This window comes from Pseudophryne corroboree, chromosome 4 (assembly GCF_028390025.1).
Source record: "Pseudophryne corroboree isolate aPseCor3 chromosome 4, aPseCor3.hap2, whole genome shotgun sequence".
NCBI classification, from domain to species: Eukaryota; Metazoa; Chordata; class Amphibia; order Anura; family Myobatrachidae; genus Pseudophryne; species Pseudophryne corroboree.
This window is the reverse complement of record NC_086447.1, coordinates 195,845,399-195,868,355: the sequence shown is the minus strand read 5'-3', so window position 1 is coordinate 195,868,355 and position 22,957 is coordinate 195,845,399. Positions and strand designations below refer to the sequence as shown.

General features: G+C 46.5%; 1 protein-coding gene across 2 annotated transcripts in view; it reads right to left on the bottom strand.

The window, feature by feature from the left end:
* The window catches only part of ARHGEF4 (Rho guanine nucleotide exchange factor 4), a 443,120-nt gene extending 429,473 nt beyond the window's left edge, over nucleotides 1-13,647 (bottom strand). Inside the window, exon 1 of one of the 2 annotated variants that reach the window (XM_063915709.1) lies at nucleotides 12,913-13,647. In XM_063915709.1, the coding sequence (XP_063771779.1) occupies nucleotides 12,913-12,996 (84 nt within the window). In that variant the 5' untranslated portion in view covers nucleotides 12,997-13,647. The remainder of the gene's footprint in view (nucleotides 1-12,912) is intronic. The other variant, XM_063915712.1, reaches the window with a different exon arrangement.
* Nucleotides 13,648-22,957: the final 9,310 nt, after the last annotated feature.

The window sequence follows — 22,957 nt, the reverse complement described above, 5'->3', positions numbered from 1 at the left end:
ATCACCACCCCACTTTTCCGCCCACACGGACACTGAGGATGGAGACACGTCCTCTCACTACACTCTCCGAGACTGGAGTGAAAATGGTGGTGACGCGCTGGTCCTAATATGGAATCCAAGAATCCGACAGCGGGATGATGACGTTTTGCCTCGTTCTGGTTTCCCAGTCAGGTGGGAAGACTCGAGCCTGACTCGGATCCGGGCTCGTGATGTGAAGTCCGGTAGGGTTCGGTTATTTGAGAACCGAACTCGCTTACCTCTAGTGATAAGTAGAATATTTTCTTGACAACTGTTGTATCAATAAAACATCCATTATCATTGCAATTTACCCAAAGCTATTGGTCAGGTGGCTGAGTATACCCAGCTACTATACAACTGAGATACAGGTTGGGAACAGAAAGAGGTAGTGCAGATGTGAGTTTAAACCTCCTAACGGCTAATGTGTGTCTTGTGTGTAAGTCATATAACCTTAAGTAAACTTATATAAGTAATGACACAGACACAGAAAATGGCAATATAAAAGGTTAGTAAATTTATTGATAGATCAACATGTTACAGACTGGTTGGTGACAAGAAGGGATGGCCAAAAACCAACACAGCCCAGCAATGCACCAACACAATACACAACATTGCAGGTGGAATCCGACCTATGGGCGACTACAACACAAAACCAAAAGGGTATCCAACTCAACCTTGCAATATAGCAAGTCGCCCAATAAGGAGTAGAGCAGCCCCCGGAGAGGGAAAATTCAGACTTCAATCAAGATGGTTGCACCCAAAGAAACAAAATCAACTGCACCTGAGCTGACTGATCAGCCATTCCTTTCCAAAACCAGAAAATAGCCAACAAGCAAACTCAAAGGATGGAATGGGGAGCATATTCTTCACACAGATGCTTGTACCATGTGATCCCAAACCTTATATACACACCAAACTGTAACACCATCTTATAAAACCAACTATCTAAAAATACACTTTGACCCCACACGATCCAGCTCATAGCCTTGTGGTTTAACAAATGCCAGGCAAGTGTACAGTATGACAAATTCCACCCCCCCAGTCAGTCAATGTATGCCAAAGCCCCCCCACCCCCAGTTAGTGTACAGTATGCCAAATTCCACACCCCAGTCAGTGTATGTCATTGCCCCCACTCAAACACCCCCACCCCCATTGTAGCAGGTGGGATGGTACTGTGTACTGAAGAAAAAAAAACATTGCAGGAATGTAGGGCAGGCAGCCGTCATGCCACTAGCACATACCTCCTCACCTGGACCTGCTCCTCTCAGTTTCTCCGTGCATGTGATTCATGGAATGAGACCCAGGTAAGCAATGGAGGCTGATCCAACATGCCGCTGTAATCAATAACAGCCTGCCGGGAGTATTCATCCAGCCCAACACTCAGACATGAGCTCACAGTCTGCCATGATTCAGCCCTGTAGGCAGGCCCCCTGGATGCCGAGCCCTAAAGGTGCCCATATACCTAAAGATTTATCTTCCAATCTGGCAGGTTGGAACAAAAATCTGGTTATGAATGGGAGCAAATTACATGGATCAGAGCAAATGAAAATTGACCATTTCAAATGGTCAACTGTTATTTGCTTCCATCCATTACCAGATTTTCGTTCCAACTAGCCAGATTGGAAGATAAATCTTTAGGTGTACCTTAAGTGTCTGCTTTGGCAGCATAGTGGTAAATCCGCTACTGCATCAGCATTTTTGTGCACCAGCCCTATCCCTGGTGCAGGAGATCCAACTAATGTCTTCTGGATCTCTGCATATGCTCACCTATGAATAGTTTCTATAGGACTCTGAACTGCCCATAATTGCTCTAAGTTGCATACACAGGTCCTGAAAAAATGCACACTTTGCTAATAATTCCGAGATCTGCTTATCAGAATGGCCCTGTGTGTCTATAACATCTAACTTTGAAAAAAAAAGATGTTAACTTGGACACCATAGTTGCAAATTGTGCCTGATTTTCAGGGTCAGCTCCAGACTCCATGGCAGAGGCAGATTGGCCATAGGACTCACCAGGAAGATTCCTGGTAGTCCAACATATCTGTGAGGCCTGCTTTGTGTGTTGTCATGTGGTCGCACCGCCCACATGACAGGAAGCGCACCGCACTCATTGTTCCCATTCATTCTGTTATTCCATGTCTGCAGTACAGTAACTTTGCCATCTGCCCTGGCTACATGGTATGTTATACCTCTTGAGCTGCCCACGTCGGGCCACTTCTACAAAATTTTACAGGGCCACTTAAAGTTACCAATTCACCAGGGCCGGTTCTAGACCTTGTGGTGCCCAGGGCGAAAGTTTCCTGCTGTGTCCCCCCCCCTCCCCTAGGCAATATAGAGTTGGTGCGTGCCGAAGGCGCGCGTCCAAAAATAGGGGCGTGGCTTCTTCATAGGGAAGGGGCATGGCCACAGTTATCTCCTTGTACTTGTGCCCCGCTGTAGCTGTACCCCCCGTAGATTTGCCCCCCAGTAGTTGTGCCCCCAGCAGCTGTGCCCCCTGTAGCAGTGCCCCCAATAGTTGTGAGCCCAGCAGCTGTGCCCCCAGTAGTTGTGACCCCTGTAGCTGTGCCCCCAGTAGCTTTGCCCCCTGTAGCAGTGCCCTCAGTAGATCTGCCCCTTGTAGCTGTGCCTCAGCTGATTTGCCCCCTGTAGCTGTGCTCCCTAGCTGTGCCCCCAGTAGCTTTGCCCCCAGTAGCTGTGCCCCCTATAGTTGTGCCCTCTAGCTGTGCCCCTTGTAGCCGTGCCCCTTGTAGCTGTGCTTCCAGTAGTTGTGCCCCCTGTAGTTGTGCACCCAGCAGTTGTGACCCCTGTAGCTGTGCCAGTGCCCCCAGTAGTTGAGCCCCTGTAGATGTGCCAGTGCCCCCTAGCTGTGCCCCTTGTAGCTATGCCAGTGCCCCCAGTAGTTGTGCCCCCTGTAGCTGTGCCAGTGCCCCCAGTAGTTGTGCCCCCTGTAGCTGTGCCAGTGCCCCCAGTAGTTGTGCCCCAGTAGTGCCGCACACACACACATTAATAAAAAAAAACACACACAATACTTACCGCTCCTGCTGCGCTGCCCTCCGTCTCCGACCGCCGGCTCCTCTCTACTATGGGAGAGACGCCATGACGTCTCTCCCATAGTAGCGCCTCACAGACACTAGGGGTCAATTATGACCTGTAGTGTCAGTCAGCGACGCTGGCTGCAGCGGGCGCCCACACAGCCCACGGTGCCTGCTGCAGCCGGGGACAGGAAAAGGGAGATTAGTATGCCGCTCTTGCCACGGCAGTGGTGGCGCCCTCGGGGCAGCGGCACCCCGGGCAAAAAGCCTGCTTGCCCGTGGGAAGAGCCGCTACTGCAATCCACACCTGGTCTCAGACACAACTGCAGCAAAAGACACATGGAAGGACGCAACTGCATACAATCAGGCCCTATGAGGAGGGATCCCTCACCCCTCAACAGACCCCAGCCCCCAGGGCTGTCTTTTTATATGGGCTCAATGGGCTCTTGACCAAGGGCCCCAGGAGTAAAAGGGCCCTATTCTGATAGCTGAGGGTCTCCTCTTTCCAGGGGTACCAGATTTTTGAAAATCGGCCATGGGGAATCGGAGATATCCGGCTTGAAAGCAGTGGTCCCCATTCAAACCTGTTAATTGCACTTTCCAGCCAGATATCTCGAGTTCTGTCTTAAAGTTTTTCTGAGTATATAATCCTAAAGCCGTGACTCTCCCCTTTTGGTGGACACTGGCAGCTTGTCTCTACTATGCCAAGAACCAAATCAGCCTTCAAGCAGCTGGTCCCTGCTCCAGCTCCACATGCCTAATATGCAATTTTAGATTTTCGTTGGTGAATTGCTCTGGCTCCTGAACTCTGATCCCCAAGTCACTAGAACCTTCTGATAGGTGGGACTCTCTAGTTTTTTTTTATCACATTAAAGCTAAGAAAAATATTTTCAGGAACTTGAGATATCTGCAAGCTGCCCTCCCACTGGAAAATGAGAAATATTAAGCCCACTCCACTATTCATCCCTCCCTCCCCTACATATTAAACACCCCCTACCACCCTGGAAGTCATGTACCAGGGCTTCTTCATTCAGCCCAATACCCCCTCTTTGTAAGGGCTTGTATTTTAAAGTGCTGCTTGGATTTGTAAGTGTGAGTTGGTAACAGCAAAAGGTGAGTTCTGATTATTCTCTGTCTATCCATATAGGGATAGTAATATTGTGAGAGAAAGTCAATCTGAATCTGATTGTTTGTCTCTATACTGGTTCTTTTGTTTGTATCTGTACTGGGTGTTTTTTTTTGGAAGGAAAAAAAAGTGTGAGAAAGCCAGGGGGAGGGGGTTGAATCAGGTGTGAGTAATCAGGAGGAGGAGGGGCTGACTAAAGCAGCTGGCTGAGCCTATATAATCAGTGATTAGACTCTTTGGAGCTTGCTCTTTGTAAGGGCTTGTATTTTAAAGTGCTGCTTGGATTTGTAAGTGTGAGTTGGTAACAGCAAAAGGTGAGTTCTGATTATTCTCTGTCTATCCATATAGGGATAGTAATATTGTGAGAGAAAGTTAATCTGAATCTGATTGTTTGTATCTATACTGTTTCTTTTGTTTGTATCTGTACTGGGTGTTTGTTTTTGGGGTTTTTTTGGAGGGGAAAAAAAGTGTGAGAAAGCCAGGGGGAGGGGGTTGAATCAGGTGTGAGTAATCAGGAGGAGGAGGGGCTGACTAAAGCAGCTGGCTGAGCCTATATAATCAGTGATTAGACTCTTTGGAGCTTGCTCTTTGTAAGGGCTTGCATTTTAAAGTGCTGCTTGGATTTGTAAGTGTGAGTTGGTAACAGCAAAAGGTGAGTTAGAATACAGAAAAAGGTGAGTTTTATAATACACAATCAGGAACACACATATTTGCAGTACCATTAAATCTCTGGTGAGGCTGCAAGGGGCTGACCTTGTGAGTGAGTGAGAGGGTCTCTTACATGGAGTAGTAGAGGGGCTGTGATTGTGCGTGTGTGAGGGGCTTTTTTTTGTAGCAGGAGCTGTAAGCCGAGTGAAAAGGAGGTGCAGTGATCTGGAACAACTGCAACTGCTAATTGGAGTATCGGTGCCGCAGGAGGGAGTACTACGGCTGCATAAAAGTGAAGGACCAAGAACCGCACAAATATAGATAAGTATAAGCCAGCTTAATTATTGTATAAGTGAGATTGTTTGTCTTCTACTTTTTCTTTTTGCTTCTTTTTGAGAGTAACAGGGAGTTAGACCGTACAAACAATATGGGAGGGGCTGTGATTGGGGACCTCACTCAGTGCATGTCGTGCAAGATGTATGCACACCTGGAGCTACCGGCCCAGTGTGATTACATCTGCACGAGGTGTGTGTGAACGGTTGCCCTGGAAGCCCAGGTAACTGATCTAGAGCAAACCGTTACGCGACTGAGGGAGATTCACAATCTCGAGCGAAGTTTAGACGGAACGGTGGAGGGGTTGCGGGAGGGGTCACTGGTAGAAGAGGATGATGATGATCAGGTAGCCAGCTGGGTCACAGTTAGAAGGAAGAAAAAGAGGGGGAGGCTCGACATCTCCGAACTATCAAACCTGAATAAATTTGCCCGACTGGACGAGGAATCGGAGGATGATAGTGAAGAAATGATGGTGCCGGAGGAGACTGCTCCCTCTAGCATCCAGAGGAGCGGTCCCTCTGGCGCAGTTGGGATAAAAGATAGTGAGGTACCTAGTCAGATGGTGGTGGTAGGGAATTCTATCATCAGGAAGGCAGATAGGGCAATCTGCTACTGGGACCGTGATCGACGTACAGTCTGTTGTCTCCCGGGTGCTCGGGTACGGCACATCGCGGACCGGGTAGATAGATTGTTGGGAGCGGCTGGGAAAGACCCGGCGATCTTGGTGCACGTTGGCACCAATGACAAAGTTAGCGGAAGGTGGAATGTCCTAAAGAAAGACTATAAGGACTTAGGAAAGAAACTTAAGGCAAGGACATCTAAGGTAATATTCTCCGAAATATTACCCGTGCCACGCGCTAGTCCAGGGAGGCAGAGGGGTTTGTGTTCCTGGAACACTGGGCGGACTTCTCAGTCAGGCGCCATCTCTTTTGTCGTGATGGATTGCACCTGACTGAGGAGGGGGCAGCGGTGCTGGGGGGGAAGGATGGTTAGAAGGTTGGAGGAGATTTTAAACTAGGAGCCTGTGGGGAGGGTTTAGCTAGAAACTACGGGGCGTGCAGTGAGAATAGTGGGGATGGCGGTAGTAAACTAAATAGGGGAGAAGTTGGGGGGAGGGTAAGAGCAGGCAGTAAGGTTACTAACATGGGTACTAAAAGAGATTTTACCAAAGCACTAACCAATGACGATTACAGGTCATCATTGCTACATAAGGAGAAAGATGTCCCTAACGCAAGGGAAAATACTTATCTTAGTTGTATGTATGTAAACGCTAGAAGCATTACTGGTAAAAAGGGCGAACTAGAAATACTTGCAGCAAGCAAACAGTATGATATTATAGGCATTACTGAAACTTGGTGGGACGAATCTCATGATTGGACAGTCAATCTAGAGGGCTATACACTGTTTAGGAGAGACAGACTAAATAAAAAGGGTGGAGGGATGTGTCTTTACGTAAAGCAGTTTTTAAAACCTGATATACGTGAAGATATTCAGGAGGGGACTGTAGACACTGTCGAGACATTATGGGTAGAAATTGCATGCGGGGAAAAATGAATAAAAAAGTTAGTATTGAGTGTATGCTATAGGCCGCCTGGTATCAAAGTATCTGATGAGGAATTGTTACTAAAGCAAATTGAAAGAGCAGCAGGAGTAGGAGACATAGTAGTGATGGGAGATTTTAACTATCCAGAGATAAACTGGAAAAACGATTCATGTGATACTGCTAGGGGCAATATGTTTTTAAACACACTTAATGATAACTACTTAGTTCAACTAATTGAGGAACCAACTAGGTACAATGCAATCTTAGACCTGGTATTCACAAACAATGGGGATTTGGTATCAGGTATTATAGTAGGGGAACCCATAGGAAACAGCGACCACAATATGGTCGCATTCAATATCAGTTTTCATAAACAGCCCTATACTGGCTCAACTAGGACTCTAAACTTTAGCAAAGGGAATTTTGAAAAGATGAGGGTATTTTTCAGGGATATTAATGGGAAGGTTTGTTTAAAGGAAAAAAAACTATGGAGAAATGGGAGGTACTAAACTTCCTGCTAGCTAAAAATACACTCAAATTTATTCCTACGAGCAGCAAAAAAAGGAATAAAAATCATAAACCGATGTGGCTTAACAAAAAGATAAAGGAACTTATAGGCAAGAAAAGGCGAGCATTTAAAAAATACAAATCTGACGGGGAAGCAGAGTCATTTCAGCACTATAAGGAATGTAACAAAATTTGCAAAAAGGAAATAAGAGCGGCAATGTATAAACTGAAAAACTAGTAGCAAAGGAAAGCAAAGCGAATCCCAAAAAAATATTTAAATATATTAATAGCAAGAGATTAAAGAAGGAGAGTATAGGCCCTTTAAAAGACAAGTTGGGAGTTTTAAGCAAAAATGATAATGACATAGCGGACACACTAAATGAGTTTTTTTCAACAGTATTTACTAGAGAGGACCCAATTCAGGGACTAACACATAATCTCAATAATGAGAATATCCCACTGATAGGTACTTATTTAAGCGAGGAAGTAGTCTGTGACCGATTAAAACATTTAAAGATTAATAAGTCACCAGGTCCCGATGGTATTCACCCAAGGGTTCTAATGGAGCTTCACTCTGAACTTGCAAAACCGCTATTTTTGATCTTTAAGGATTCAGAAATATCAGGTATGGTTCCCAAAGACTGGCGTATAGCAGAACTAGTGCCTATATTCAAAAAGGGAAGTAAAGCTGAACCAGGTAATTATAGACCAGTTAGTCTTACATCTATAGTGGGGAAAGTATTGGAAGGTATTCTAAGAGATAGTGACCCTCATTCCGAGTTGTTCGCTCGCTAGCTGCTTTTAGCAGCATTGCACACGCTAAGCCGCCGCCCTCTGGGAGTGTATCTTAGCATAGCAGAATTGCGAATGAAAGATTCGCATAATTGCGGATAGAAATTTCTTTGCAGTTTCGGAGTAGCTCGGGACTTACTCTGCCACTGCGATCAGTTCAGTCAGTTTCGTTCCTGGTTTGACGTCACAAACACACCCAGCGTTCGCCCAGACACTCCCCCGTTTCTCCAGCCACTCCCGCGTTTTTCCCAGAAACGGCAGCGTTTTTCCGCACACACCCATAAAACGGCCAGTTTCCGCCCAGAAACACCCACTTCCTGTCAATCACACTCCGATCACCAGAACGAAGAAAAATCCTCGTTATGCCGTGAGTAAAATACCTAACTTTTGAGTAAAATAACTACCCGCATGTGCTCTGCGAACCTTGCACATGCGCAGTAAGTGACTAATCGCAATATAGCGAAACTTGGCAACGAGCGAACAACTCAGAATGAGGGCCAGTATACAGAAGTTCCTTGAAGTCAATAAGGTTATTAAAAGGAATCAACATGGGTTTATGAAGGACAGATCCTGTCAAACCAACTTACTTGGCTTTTATGAAACAGTAAGCGCAAACCTAGATCAGGGTAAAGAGGTGGATGTAATCTTTTTAGATTTTGCCAAAGCATTCGACACTGTACCACACATGAGACTTATCTACAAGCTACAAGAATCAGGGCTAGGAAGCACAATATGCACTTGGGTCAAAAACTGGTTAAATAATAGGGAGCAGCGCGTTGTGGTTAATGGATCTTTTTCAACTTGGACTGAAGTGCTAAGTGGTGTGCCGCAAGGCTCAGTATTAGGACCGCTATTGTTCAATATTTTCATTAACGACCTAACAGAAGTAGCAAGAGGAATGAAGTACCCAACAGTGCGCATAAGGCAGCTAGTAATACAGTGCACCACAAGAGGCTTTTCCCACCTCCCACATAAAATGCAAGTAAAAAATCCGATACGTGGAATACCGCTCAACCAGCGCCTTACTAGACGTGAACAGCTATTATTCAACTTGTTAAATCCATACACCTCCTTCAGTTTTTCTGCATATGGAGAGGCTTTCAGCCCTCGGTCATGAAGTCAGTACCGGAAAAAGAAATGTTAAGCAAAATAGTGTGATACTGTATAAAAAATTTTATAACGTCACACACATAACATTTAGCTAAAAACAAATTCCAAACATGAAGACATAAACTGCGGGGGGCTGACACCCTGGGCATCGACAGAAGTCTTGGCTAATTCCCGGCTAATTAAAGAAAACTGGCTCATAAAGATGTTCACATGTGAGTCCAAACAGGGTATATCACCAGGCTGCAGCACAGGGATTCCTCAGTCACAGGATTCTCACGTAAGCCGGGTCAGTCTGCACTCCTCGTCGTCCACATACGGGGTCAGTCCCAAGTAGAGCACCCACGCGTTACGACCCTCCACGGGTCTTTCTCAAGGTCAGCTCAAATCTGAATGTCTCCTAAAGCTATCCATCCCGTTTAAAAGTACCACACTCAAATCCTATTGGTCCCAGCACAGCTGATCCCTATACATGTTTCAACTATGAGTCCGTGGATACATGTGCTAGGACTTCCCCTCATTATCCTTCAGAGTTCCTAGCAACCCCAATCACGTTCTGTATCCCAGATGACATGACCTTCCGGTTCCGCCTCCCCGCAGACACGCAATGACATACACTCGCGTGCGTCATGCGTTCCACCCGCCTCATGCACTTCAGCTCCATCTGCTCTGAGGGTCTGGTCACATGATGTTACTACGGCTGTGCGTTAGATCCTCCTCCTGAGTTGCCAAGCACGCGGCCTTTCACTCTCCCAGGTCACGTGACGGCAGATTAACAAGAGTCGTGCTGGCGTCACCCGTTGTCATGGTGACGCTTCGTATTTCTCAAAACGGGATATAATATCTTGCGGGGGTGATGCTGGCATCTTTCAAAATCCCTTATCCATAGTCATTACATTTTTCAATTGAACCTGATAAATCAAGCAATTGTACATATTAGGAAACATGCAATGTATACACACATCAAAATACATATAATATGTACACATTCATAGGTTTAAGCAATGGCTAGGGCTTCGGCAAAGTCTACAAAAACCACTTCACCTCAAATTCTAGATTAAGACCTTTTGGTTGGAGGATCCCCCACTCATAAATGGCCCTTAGAGCGGATGGAGCTGAAGTGCATGAGGCGGGTGGAACGCATGACGCACGTGAGTGTATGTCATTGCGTGTCTGCAGGGAGGCGGAACCGGAAGGCCGTGTCATCTGGGATACGGAACGTGATTGGGGTTGCTAGGAACTCTGTAGCAATGAGGGGAAGTCCTAGCACATGTATCCACGGACTCATAGTTGAAACATGTTTAGGGATCAGCTGTGCTGGGACCAATAGGATTTGAGTGTGGTACTTTTAAACGGGATGGATAGCTTTAGGAGACATTCAGATTTGAGCTGACCTTGAGAAAGACCCGTGGAGGGTCGTAACGCATGGGTGCTCTACTTGGGACTGACCCCGTATGTGGACGACGAGGAGTGCAGACTGACCCGGCTTACGTGAGAATCCTGTGACCTAACAGAAGGTCTAGAGAGCATGGTGTCAATTTTTGCAGATGATACCAAATTGTGTAAAGTTATAAATGCGGAGGGGGATGCTGAGTCGCTTCAGAATGACTTAGTTAAACTAGAAGCTTGGGCAGCGAAATGGAGAATGCGTTTCAATACAGACAAGTGTAAGGTAATGCACTGTGGTAACAAGAACAAAAATAACACCTACCTACTAAATGTGGTAAAATTAGGGGATTCTGTACTGGAAAAGGACTTAGGTGTCCTCATAGATAGCAAACTAAGCAGTAGTACCCAAAATAGGACTGCAGCAAAGAAGGCTAATAAGATATTAGCATGCATAAAATGGGGAATTGATGCTAGGGACGAGAGTATTATACTCCCATTATATAAATCACTTGTGAGGCCACACCTTGAATACTGTATACAATTCTGGGCACCTTACTACAAAAAGGATATACTGGAACTAGAAAAGGTTCAAAGGCGGGCGACTAAACTAATTAAGGGTATGGAGACGCTGGAATATGAGGAAAGGCTTGCAAGACTAGGCATGTTTACACTGGAAAAGAGGAGATTAAGATGGGACATGATCAACATTTACAAATATATAAGGGGACAATATACAGATCTTGCGCAGGACCTGTTTTTGGTTAGATCAACACAGAGGACCCGTGGACACTCGCTCAGGTTAGAGGAGAGGAGATTCTGCACAATACGGCGTAAAGGTTTTTTTACGGTAAGGACGATACATGTTTGGAATTTCCTGCCTGAGGGAGTTGTAATGGCCAACTCAGTCAAATCCTTTAAGAATGGGTTAGATAAATTCCTAATGGATAAGGATATCCAGGGTTAAGGGGCATAGTCACGCACTATGGTTATTATAAAAGAAAGGGGTAAAACGTAACGGCAGTCATCAACTTCAGTCAAAATTTTGTACAAAATAATCGTGCATAGGAGACCACAAATAGGTTGAACTCGATGGACAATTGTCTTTTTTCAACCTTAGATACTATGTTACTATGTTACAGTTTAGCTCCATCTGTGAAGTAAAAGAGTAATTAGCAGAAATTACTGCTCCAGGTCCTACATGCTGAGCAGAAGATAGAACATCCCTACTGCCCGCAGGACATCAAAGCTGCCGCTGATAGCACCCCCTCACCCCTACCACTGGAGGATAGGTAGGGGGCCCAGTGCATTGCTGTGCCCAGGGGCCTACACTGCGGTTAAGACGGACCTGCCAGCCCCTCATCAAACCACACCCTTCATTAGGACTGCTTCATTAAATTTCCTGAGCGGGTTTTCTATCCCAATCTGCCCCTGCTCCCTGGACATTTGTCTATTTTATTTAGTATTGACCAAATACAGTACAAAGTAAAATTCCTTGTGGTGAAAGAAAGCCCAGTCTGCATCTGAATACCATAGTGAGAGAACTGGCAGCTCTTAAAGCACTCTGGACATAGGTTTGTATTGTGCACCAGATTATTTCTTATATTCCACTCCTTTTTATTTTGATTTCATGTAATGCGTATTTGTGTCTTGCGTGATGATTTTCATTGTGTAATGCCTGTATTTAGCAGATTCTGCTTCTTCTCTTCTCCTTTATCTTCTTCTTCTTCTTCTTCTTATTATTATTATTAAATATTACTATCATTTTTGTGTGTACAGTCATAATCTGCAATTCCTCTTTATGATTTCTAGCATGAAAATCTGCTATAGAAAAATTGTAGCTGAGATTATCCATAATTTTACAGAAGATTTGTCTACCATATTATGCTGTAATATGTTTAGAAGCATTTATTCTCCATCCGGAGGAACGTAAGGAAGAACAGAGGGAACACAATGGAGCCCTAAAAAGTCTCACTTTGGACATAAAAGTATCAGATTAAATAAACAGCACTAAGGGGAATGTAGATGAATTGTATAGTGAATTGTATAGCAATCAATCAGAGTCTAGCTATTATCTTCTAGAAGGTTATTATCTTCTAGAAGGTCTAGATAAATAAGTAGAATCTGATTAGTGGCTATGGGCAACATCTTCACTTCTATAAACCTGCACTTCAGTAAATACACCCCTAAATTAGAGGGACTCTTACAATTCATCTACGTTACCCTTAATGCTGTTTATTTAATGTCTCTTGATAATGTAGCAAAATACTGGAAAGCTTGTACAGAAATTATTCATTGAGGCATACTATATTACAGTGATCATTGTAGATAGTCTGATACTTCAGTAGGGTAACAAGCTTATTGTACTCACCACATATGATGATATATGGAGTATTCAGGAGTAAATATAGCTACTGTACCTTTGCTGCCTCCTGGTGGAAGATAGTGGAGAAGAAGATACAGATTCTGTCGACCTCAAGGTTTATGCAGCAAGATTTCTTCATGTGCACAGGAGCAAGATGGAGGAGTTGAATTGAGTGAGGGTGTTCTTCTAAAAGTATGGTATAGGTGTAATAGTGCACCTTTACCTCTAGTTTTATGGGGAAGTTTAAAATCGGAATTTAAATTTGTGAAGCAAGACTCTTACTCTGAGATACAGGGGCTTAGAGGAAACATTTTTAGTGGAATGCATGTGCTGTGCAGGTGGCCTGCAATTCCATTCCCACTGCAAAAGGGACTTGATTTTTACATAAGGTCAAAGTTGGCAGAGATGGGTCCAGGGCCGGCGCCACCATTAGACAGCTTTAGGCAGCTGCCTATGAGAGCCGGCCACTAGAGGGCGGCATGCTCCCTTTGAATCCATTTAAAAAAACATTTTTTTTTGCTACAGTGGGTTAGCCTACGGGCAGCCGCGGCGAGGGTCTTGTAGCGCTGATATGCCGTGTGCTTCAATGAATGAATGAATTCATGCATGGCGCCCGCCCCCTGGCCTGTCAGACAGTTCCCGCTTCTCAAAACTCAGCAGCACTGGGACTCGGGACATCCTCCATGCACCCTCTCAGCCGGCAGTTCCCTGTTCCTCCCCCCTGCTGTTGCTGCAGTGGCCGATCCTGACGAGCGGAGCCGAGCTTCTCCTAACCGCTGAGCAGCCGTCACAAAACGGTTGATTCTATTTCTGAGTGGGAGAAGGGACCTTCTGACGTATCTAGGGGAGGAGACACGTCACCAGGGGGAGGAGCTACGGGCGAACAGGGTACCCGAAAAGTACCCTCGCGGGCTCGCTTCGCTCGCCACGCTTCGATCGCCACGCTTCGGGCTCGGTGGCTCGCTCCGCTTCGCTTGCCACCTGATTACTAAAGGTAATAGTTGGTGGCGTGGATAGTAGAGGAACTATCCCGCTGGCCTAGCTCCTCCCCCTTGTGTTGTGACTCCTCCCCAAGACGGAAAAGGTCCCTTAGCCCACTTGATTCTGGCATCTACCGTCACAAAACAGCTACTGTACCACGTGTCTCCTGTGTTTCTAGCGCTGGACACATTACCCCTGCGGATGACAGCTGCTGCCCAGGCTCATCACAGCCAGCTGCACAGTGCAAGGTGACGCTAGGTGGGCACTACTGTGTGAGTGTGTGTGACAATGGGTGACTGCTAAGTGTGAGTGTGTGTGACAGTGGGTGACTTCTGAGTATGAGTGTGTGTGTGACAGTGGGTGACTTGTGAGTGTGTGTGTGTGTGTGTGTGTGTGTGACAATGGGTGACTGCTGAGTGTGAGTATGTGTGACAGTGGGTGACTACTGAGTATGAGTGTGTGTGACAGTGGGTGACTTGTGAGTGTGTGACAGTGGATGACTGCTCAGTGTGAGTGAGTGTGACAGTGGGTGACTGCTGAGTGTGGGTGACTGCTGAGTGTGTGTGACAGTGGGTGACTGCTGAGTGTGAGTGTGTGTGACAGTGGGTGACTGCTGAGTGTGTGTGACAGTGGGTGACTGCCGAGTGTGAGTGTGTGTGACAGTGTGTGACTGCCGAGTGTGAGTGTGAGTGTGTGTGACAGTGGGTGACTGCTGAGTGTGTGAGACAGTGGGTGACTGCTGAGTCTGAGTGTGTGAGAAAGTGGGTGACTGCTGAGTGTGTGTGATAGTGGGTGACGTGTGAGTGTGTGTGAGTGTGGGTGACTGCCGAGTGTGAGTGTGTGTGACAGGGGGTGACTGCTGAGTGTGTGAGACAGTGGGTGACTGCTGAGTCTGAGTGTTTGAGACAGTGGGTGACTGCTGAGTGTGTGTGATAGTGGGTGACGTGTGAGTGTGTGTGATTGTGAGTGTGTGTGACAGTGGGTGACTGCTGAGTGTGAGTGTGTGTGAGTGAGTGTGTGTGATTGTGAGTGTGAGTGTGTGAGACAGTGGGTGACTGCTGAGTGTATGTGATAGTGGGTGACGTGTGAGTGTGTGTGATTGTGAGTGTGTGTGACAGTGGGTGACTGCTGAGTGTGAGTGTGTGTGACAGTGGGTGACTGCTATGTGTGAGTGTGTGTGATAGTGGGTGACTGCTGTGTGGGTGACTGCACCAACTTTAAACTGCCACTGCCACAGTGCCGTAACTAGCTATGGTCAGCAGTGCCACTGACAGCCGCCCGTCATAGTTCTGTCAGCGCCTGACTGCTGGGCTGTTTGCGCTGGCGGCAATCTAATCAGGATAGATTTAAAAGCCTGCGCCTCCGCAGCCACACTGACTGCAGGGAAGGAGCCGGGGAAGGCGCTGGGTCAGCAGCAGCCGTTTGCTGGGCAGGTTAACACGCGGACCGGGAGCACCTGACGGGTGGGCAGCAATTGAAAGTGCGCCGGCTGTCTTCTGCTGAGGACTCCGTGTGGATGCTGAATCGTGGCCTCCCCCAGGCGAGTGGACACACACACACACACCACACACACACACACACACACACACACACACACACACACACACACAAACACACACTCTCTCTCTCTCACCTCTGCCTGCTTAATGTGTTAAAAGGGGGACGCTGGCTGCCGTAATGTGTAAAAAGGGGACGCTGGCTGCCGTAATGTGTAAAAAAAGGGGACGCTGTCTGCCGTAATGTGTAATAAGGGGGACGATGTCTGCCGTAATGTGTAAAAAGGGGACGCTGTCTGCCGTAATGTGTAACAAGGGCACGCTGTCTGCCGTAATGTGTAACAAGGGGACGCTGTCTGCCGTAATGTGTAATAAGGGGGACACTATCTGTCGTAATGGGTAGAAAGGGGACGCTGTCTGCCGTAATGTGTAAAAAGGGGACGCTGTCTGCCGTAATGTGTAATAAGGGGGATGCTGTCTGCCGTAATGTGTAAAAAGGGGACTATCTGCCGTAATGTGTAAAAAGGGGGACGCAGTCTGCCGTAATGTGTAAAAAGGGGACGCTGTCTGCCGTAATGTGTAATAAGGGGGATGCTGTCTGCCGTAATGTGTAAAAAGGGGACTATCTGCCGTAATGTGTAAAAAGGGGGACGCAGTCTGCCGTAATGTGTAAAAAGGGGGACGCTGTCTGCCGTAATGTGTAAAAGGGGCTCTACCTGGCGGAGGCGCAGGCTTTTAAATCTATCCTGATTAGATTGCCACCGGTCGCAAACAGCCCAGCACTCAGGCGCTGACAGTACTATGACGGGCGGCTGTCAGTGGCTGCCGGCGGGTGCAGGGTGCAGCGTTTCGGATAGGCTGCTGTTGTTAGTGGAAGCGCTGTGGCCAGAGAGGGGGAGCAGTGGTCAGCGTCGCAGCCCTGCTGGTTCGGCCGGCGGTCCTGCGCCCACAGTGCTCTTCCGCTGTGTGCCAGGCACCGCTGTATAGCTAGTTACGGCACTGAGTGGCGCTACTGTGAGGCATAATTTGAATAATGGAGACTACTGTGTGCCGTAGTATGAATTGGTATTATTCCCTTCCCTACGAAGCCACGGCCCTAATTTTTTTGCGTGCACTGCCCATATTTTGCATATAGGGTGTGTGCAGGGGAAGGGGGGGGGGCGCCAATGCCGTTTCTTGATGCCTAGTTACGGCACTGCACTGCCATGTCAGTGTCCCTGCTTGGGAAGGCACTGCAGTGGGTGAGAAAGGGAATTGGGGAGAGGGGCTAAAGAGGAGTAAGTAAGTGAGAAGTGCGGGGGTGTGAGTAGGATGCAGGTAGGCAGTGGGGGTAGAAAGCATGCAGGGAGTGAAATAAGGTGCAGGGAATGAGGGTGGTGGGGGGGGGGGGGGCAGCAGTGAGAAGTGCAGGGGTTGAGAGGGAAGAAGGGGATGAAAGGGTAGCTGGCAGTTGGAGTTGCAGGGGGTAAGTAAAGGTGAGAGACGCAGGCGATCAGACACAAAGAAGAGCATGTGGAGAGTAGGAGAATTACCTAGGATGATGGCGGGTGTTCAGTTTATACTTCCATATTCCCACTTCACACATTGACAGTATATGTATTTAGGACTGGCTGCATTTTATCATGTGTGCATTTAATGTAATACAGTATGTCATAAGGTTTTCTTTTTCTTTTATTTTGCCGCTTCAGGATGATCATAAACATTATTTACACATCCTCTAGAACGTGATCACTCACACACTTCATGTCTTTACTGTATATATTTATGATGTCGTGTCTGATGCAGTCTCTTCCCTCCAAACACATCGCAGGCGGTCTAATTGCACACAAATAAGGTATATCGGGGGTAATTCCAAGTTGATCGCAGCAGGAAATTTTTTAGCAGTTGGGCAAAACCATGTGCACTGCAGGGGAGGCAGATTTAACATGTGCAGAGAGAGTTATATTTGGGTGTGGTGTGTTTAATCTGCAATCTAAATTGCAGTGTAAAAATAAAGCAGGCAGTATTTACCCTGCACAGAAATAAAATAACCCACCCAAATCTAACTCTTTCTGCACATGTTAAATCGGCCCCCCCTGCAGTGCACATGGTTTTGCCCAACTGCTAAAAAATTTCCTGCTGCGATCAACTTGGAATTACCCCCATCGCCCGCTCTAGTGAACGGGCAATGTATATCTGTAGTGCATCAGTGGTTGTGTACACTTGTTATGTCTGTGAAGGCACCGTTCATATACATATTGCGTCAACCCTGCAGCACCGCTGATGCTGATATATCTTGCAGATATATCGGCCTGTCTGGCTGTGTGTATGGGCGACCGTACGCTGACTGCACGGACTGACATCACAGCTGGGCCAGTTCCATACCTCCCAACATGACCCTCTCCAGGAGGGACAGAATGTTCTGCTTCTGCACTTCTCTCTTAATTTATGATTGCCATCACCTGTGTTGAACAGGTTACTGGATAAGAAAGGTGTTTCAGCACAGGTGATGGCAATCATAAATTAAGAGAGAAGTGCCGGAGCAGAGTATTCCGTCCCTCCTGGAGAGGGTCCTGTTGGGAGGTATGCAATTCAAATGCCCGTCCAGTTGTGATGTCTGCACAGACACATCAACTGGCTGATTGGTAAGTGTGTATGCTTACCAAATCGGCCGCTATATTGGCGAATTCATTTGCCTGGTGTGCGCTAAACCTCAGATCAGCAGCAAACTTTGGTTGTGTGTGTAGACCAGTGTGTAGATATTTTTATGCAATTGCACAACACGACCACTATACCAGCAGAGGGATCTGCAGATGTATGCTTCAACGCCGAACAGAAAATAATAATAAATAAAAGTCATTGTAACTCTTAAAACAAATCAATACTGCAGCTGCCAGCTTTACTTAGAGGTCAGGGGTGGGGAGGGGGTAGGCTATAGTTTTGCCTAGGGTGCCAAGAAACCTTGAACCGGCCCTGGATGGGTCTCATCCTATACTGCTAATGGGAAGCATACTGTTCTAGCCTCACTTTGACCACTGCAAAATAAAGCTTCAAACACACAAAAGTGCCTCATGTAATTTAGACCATACCTCCCAACTTTGAACTTGGTGCAAGCGGGACACACAAAAGGGGCGTGGCCAAGGAAAAGGGGGCATGGCTTCGCAGGAAGACCCGCGATCGCGAGCCACGCCCCCATTTTTGTCACTAAGGGGGCATGCCCAGCGCTCTGTGAGCCGCTGGCATGCCCCCTCTCCCTCGGACTCCAGTGAATAGACGCTGTGCGCATGCGCACAGCGCCTATTCACCGCTGCTCTGCTAAGCAGGGCAGCGAGAGACAGACACTCCCAACTGCCCCCCCCACCGCGGGACACTGCGGCCCGCGGGTGGGACAGCAGGACAGTCCCCAAAAAACGGGACTGTCCCCCGAAAATCGGGACAGTTGGGAAGTATGATTTAGACAGACCCAATCAGGGCGGTTTAATAGAGGAGGGGGCCCATGTGCAGGCTCTGTGCGGGCCCCCTACTCTATGCAGCACAGTAGACTCTGGCCCATCCCTGTGATGTGTAAGAAGTGAAGTGATCGCTAATTAAATCATTTCACTTCCACATCGGGACCCCGCAGTGCTACTGTGACAACGCAGCACTACTGTGACAACGCATGTGCAGCGCCCATTGCTGGGAAGGGTTCCTAGAGGGACCGCCTGCCACCCACTGCCTTTTAATAGTTAAATAATAATAAGGGCAGATGAGGGTGTTACAGATGTTGGTGCCTTATGGGTTATGCTGGCCCAGGCAGTACAACAGGGGAGGACCGTCCTTGCAGCTCTTTCATTCTACAGAGAGATAAGAGGAAATCCCATGCGGCTGAGCTGCATCAGGGCCAGAGTCAGAGAAGCCAGCTGAGCCCTGATTGGAGTTGGAGGAGCTCATCACATGCTCCTCTGACCCTTGGTGCTCAGCATCATGGCATGGTTGTGTCAATGTTCCCTTCGTGATCAGGACCAGGAAGTGACAGCACGAGAGGGCAGAAGTGAACTTCCGCCCTTACAGCACCTTTATGTTTTATCCATTATTTTCCATTTGTTTGAGGTTATTTTGTGTTATCTGTGCACCATTGGACCCTCGTGGGCTTGGAGTCTCGCTTCGCTCACCACAGGTTACTATTCCAAATAGTTGGTGACATGGACCCAGGGGTTTATGGGAAAGGCTTTCTCCATGAAGGGTAACTAGATGCCACTATCATGGCATTGATACCAACAGTGTGTGGCTGCAGCTGAGAGCAGGACTGCTGCAGTGACTGGAGACAATCAGCCAATCACTGTGTAAGTAAACTATTATATATATTTTTTCAATAAGTTCTGCACATGTTCTTTTATTACTGTTCTGGTATCTTAGATATTTGACACCTTTATCAATAATTCACAACTACTTTTATGCTAAAACACTTCAGCTTCAGCTACCAATAGCCAGCCACCCACCCACCACATCATAGCATCTTATATTGCGGGAATAAGGAATTATTTCAGTGCTTGTCCATTGCACATAAGTATCTCTGGCAATGCTCTCCTTATAGGGTTACAGCGTCAGAGAATAATGAGGACTCTGGCGTGCAGTATTACATTGGAGAGTCATAAATCGCTGGGATACCTAAACCATACAGAAACAGCCATTTCCACAAGCATTTAGCGTTAATAAATATTATATCTATACATTAATATGTAAAATATTACATTTTGTATGTTAGAATGGTTATGGGACTGTGTTTGCACCAGCAGGACACTTGCCATAGATGCTTACTGAAAGCAGTAAATGCAGTTTATAATGCTGAGCACGCTGGCACAGTTATTTCTGTTTTGTCTCTGCTCTGTAGTTTGAATGAAATGTGTGATGTGTATGTTTTGCTTCAAATAATTGTTAGCAACAGTGCTGCCTTGGTTTTGCCAAGTTTTTAAAAATTTAATTAGCAGCTAATTTACAGAATTTGATCAGGAAATTAAGACTTTGCTAATTGATTGGAGACTGGCCAGGCAACACAGCATCGTGTATACCAGGCCTTCCCAACCTCTGTCCTCGAGGCACACCAACAATCCAGGTTTTAGTGATATTCATGCTTGAGCACAGGTGACTTAATCAGGTTGGTAATGCGTTGCCGGCACCTGGGATCTTGGCGGTCAGCATACCAACCACGGATTCCCGGCAGCAGAATGCCAGTGGGGGGGGGGGGGGGGAGCGCAACAGAGCCCCCTTCAGGCTCGCTGCGCTCGCTACACAGAGGGCTATGTTCTATTCCCACTCCATGGGTGTTATGGACACGCACAAGTGGGAATAGACCCTGTGTGTCGGCATTCTGTCGTGCGCCATTGTGATCGCTCGGGATTCAGGCATCAGCATGGTGACTGCCGGGATCCCAGTGGCGGTCACGTGACCGCATCCCGACTTAATCATTACCTCCTTTTTTATTTAACCATCTGGGCTGAATCCTGGATATCACTAAAACTGGCGCTGTTAGTGTGCCTTGAGGATGGAGATTGGGAATCCCTGGTCTATACTTTAGGTCATGCCTACTCAGCTAGTTTTCTCACCCTGTACAGCCTTCTCTCGCGCTCTCTTTCTCTCTCAATAAGGCTGGGTACACACCTGAATGACATGTTGGCGGACTTGCCATCATGCCAGTAAGTGTCTGGTGTAGGTAAGTATACACTCTTACCGATTGTCCGCTTGACATGTTGGTCGACACCCAGATAGGCAGGCATTTGAATTTGCCTACCCAACTGTGACATCAGCCCCTGCTGCAAGTGTACGGGAGGTCAGTAGATCATCCATCACCAACAACACCACCCGGCAATAAGTTGGGTCGGGCCGCCTGTCTGAAAGGGGTCTCGCTGAGTCGCACACGAGAAGGACCCATCTACAAATCCCAGGTGCAACTTGGCTTTAGCGGTGTGAAAACAGAATTACTGTTTTTATTTAATTCCGCAATTTCTTGTTTGACCAGGCATTCCAAACCTAGGTCTTCGGCACACTAACAGTCCATGTTTTAGTGATACCCATGATTGAGTACAGGTGATGTAATTAGTGCCTTAGTTATTTGGAATTAGACATCTGTGCTGAAGCCTGGATATACTGTAACTAAAACTTGCCCCGTTAATGTGCTGTGAGAATCAAGGTTGGGAATGTCTGCCAGTAACACATCACCAAACCTTCAATATAAAAATGTTAAAAAAAGAAAAAAAAAAACCTCTGAGAATGCCGTAGTATTTGCAGGTGGTTGTAAAAGCATGTGCAAATAGTGGATGATGACGATGACAGTCCCCAGCACTAGTGATCTGCTTGTGATTGGCTGTTTGGGAATGTTCCACTGATGCTGATTTGTGATTTAATCATCTCTCATGCATATATTGTGCTTTTTGCATGTGTTTGAACAAAGCTCATAAACAAGTCTGCAGTTTTTTTTTCTGTATTACAAAGATGTAAATTCATGTTTGATGTATAATAATCATGCATTTGTTAAACATGAATTAAAACGGTTTAAAACAAGAGCAGGGCCCTCCACCTTCTTGGTTATCACTCTACGTTATCCTTGTCTCCTTTGAAACCCCACTCACAACCAGTGACTTTGATCCTTTCTGTCTGGCCACCCTGAGACATTGTGTGCTGCTGTTAATAACTAACCAATAAAGAACAATGTGCACCTCCAAGGCACTAATCCCACTGGCTTGTCCATATCCAGATGATAGGGCAACAGTTAAAAGGTTGACAAGCAATAGGTTGACACCAAATGGTCAACATGCATATGGTCGACATGGTCACAAGGGTGACAGACTCAAATGGTCGACATGCCAAAGGTTGACACAGCATATGGTTCACATGTGTTTTGGAGATTTTTTCATAATTTGTAAGATTTTTTATACTTTACCATCCACGTGGACTACAATTGAGAACGGTGACCTTGCCTGAAGCATGGAGAGTGAAGCGAGTCAGTGAGGAAATGCGGTGCACTATTTGGCGATCCATGGCTGGAAGGGAAATTTTGACACAAAAAAACAGCAAAAATACATGTTAACCTTTTCTGTGTTGACCATTTCCTGTGTCAACCATTTCTGTGTAGAACCTGCCGACCCTTTGACCATGTCAACCTTGTGCATGTTGACCAGTTAATGTCGACCTAGACATTGTCGACCTTAAGACTGTTGACCCTTTGATCCAAAACCGGATTGCGTGGTAAACCACAAGATAACCCTATTCCCACAAATATACACATATGAGAAAGAAACAAAATCATATCAGGGTTGATACACTATGATATGATTATGTTTCTGTCGCCATGCAGTGCCTTGCTAAAGTATTCACCGCCCCTGGCTTTTTACCTATTATGTTACATTACAATCTGTAATTAAAAAATTTTATGTGGTAGATTTGTACAAAATAGTCTAAGTTGGTGAGTGAAATGAGAAAATTTTCTATAAAAAAGAATTGTTATACATATAAAAATTTGAAAATTGGCATGTGCATATGTATTCACCCCCTTTGCTATGAAGCCCCTGAAAAGTTCTGGTGCAACCAATTACCTTCAGAAGTCACATCATTAGTGAAATGAAGAAATGAAGTCCACCTGTGTGCAATATAAGGGTCACATGATCTGTC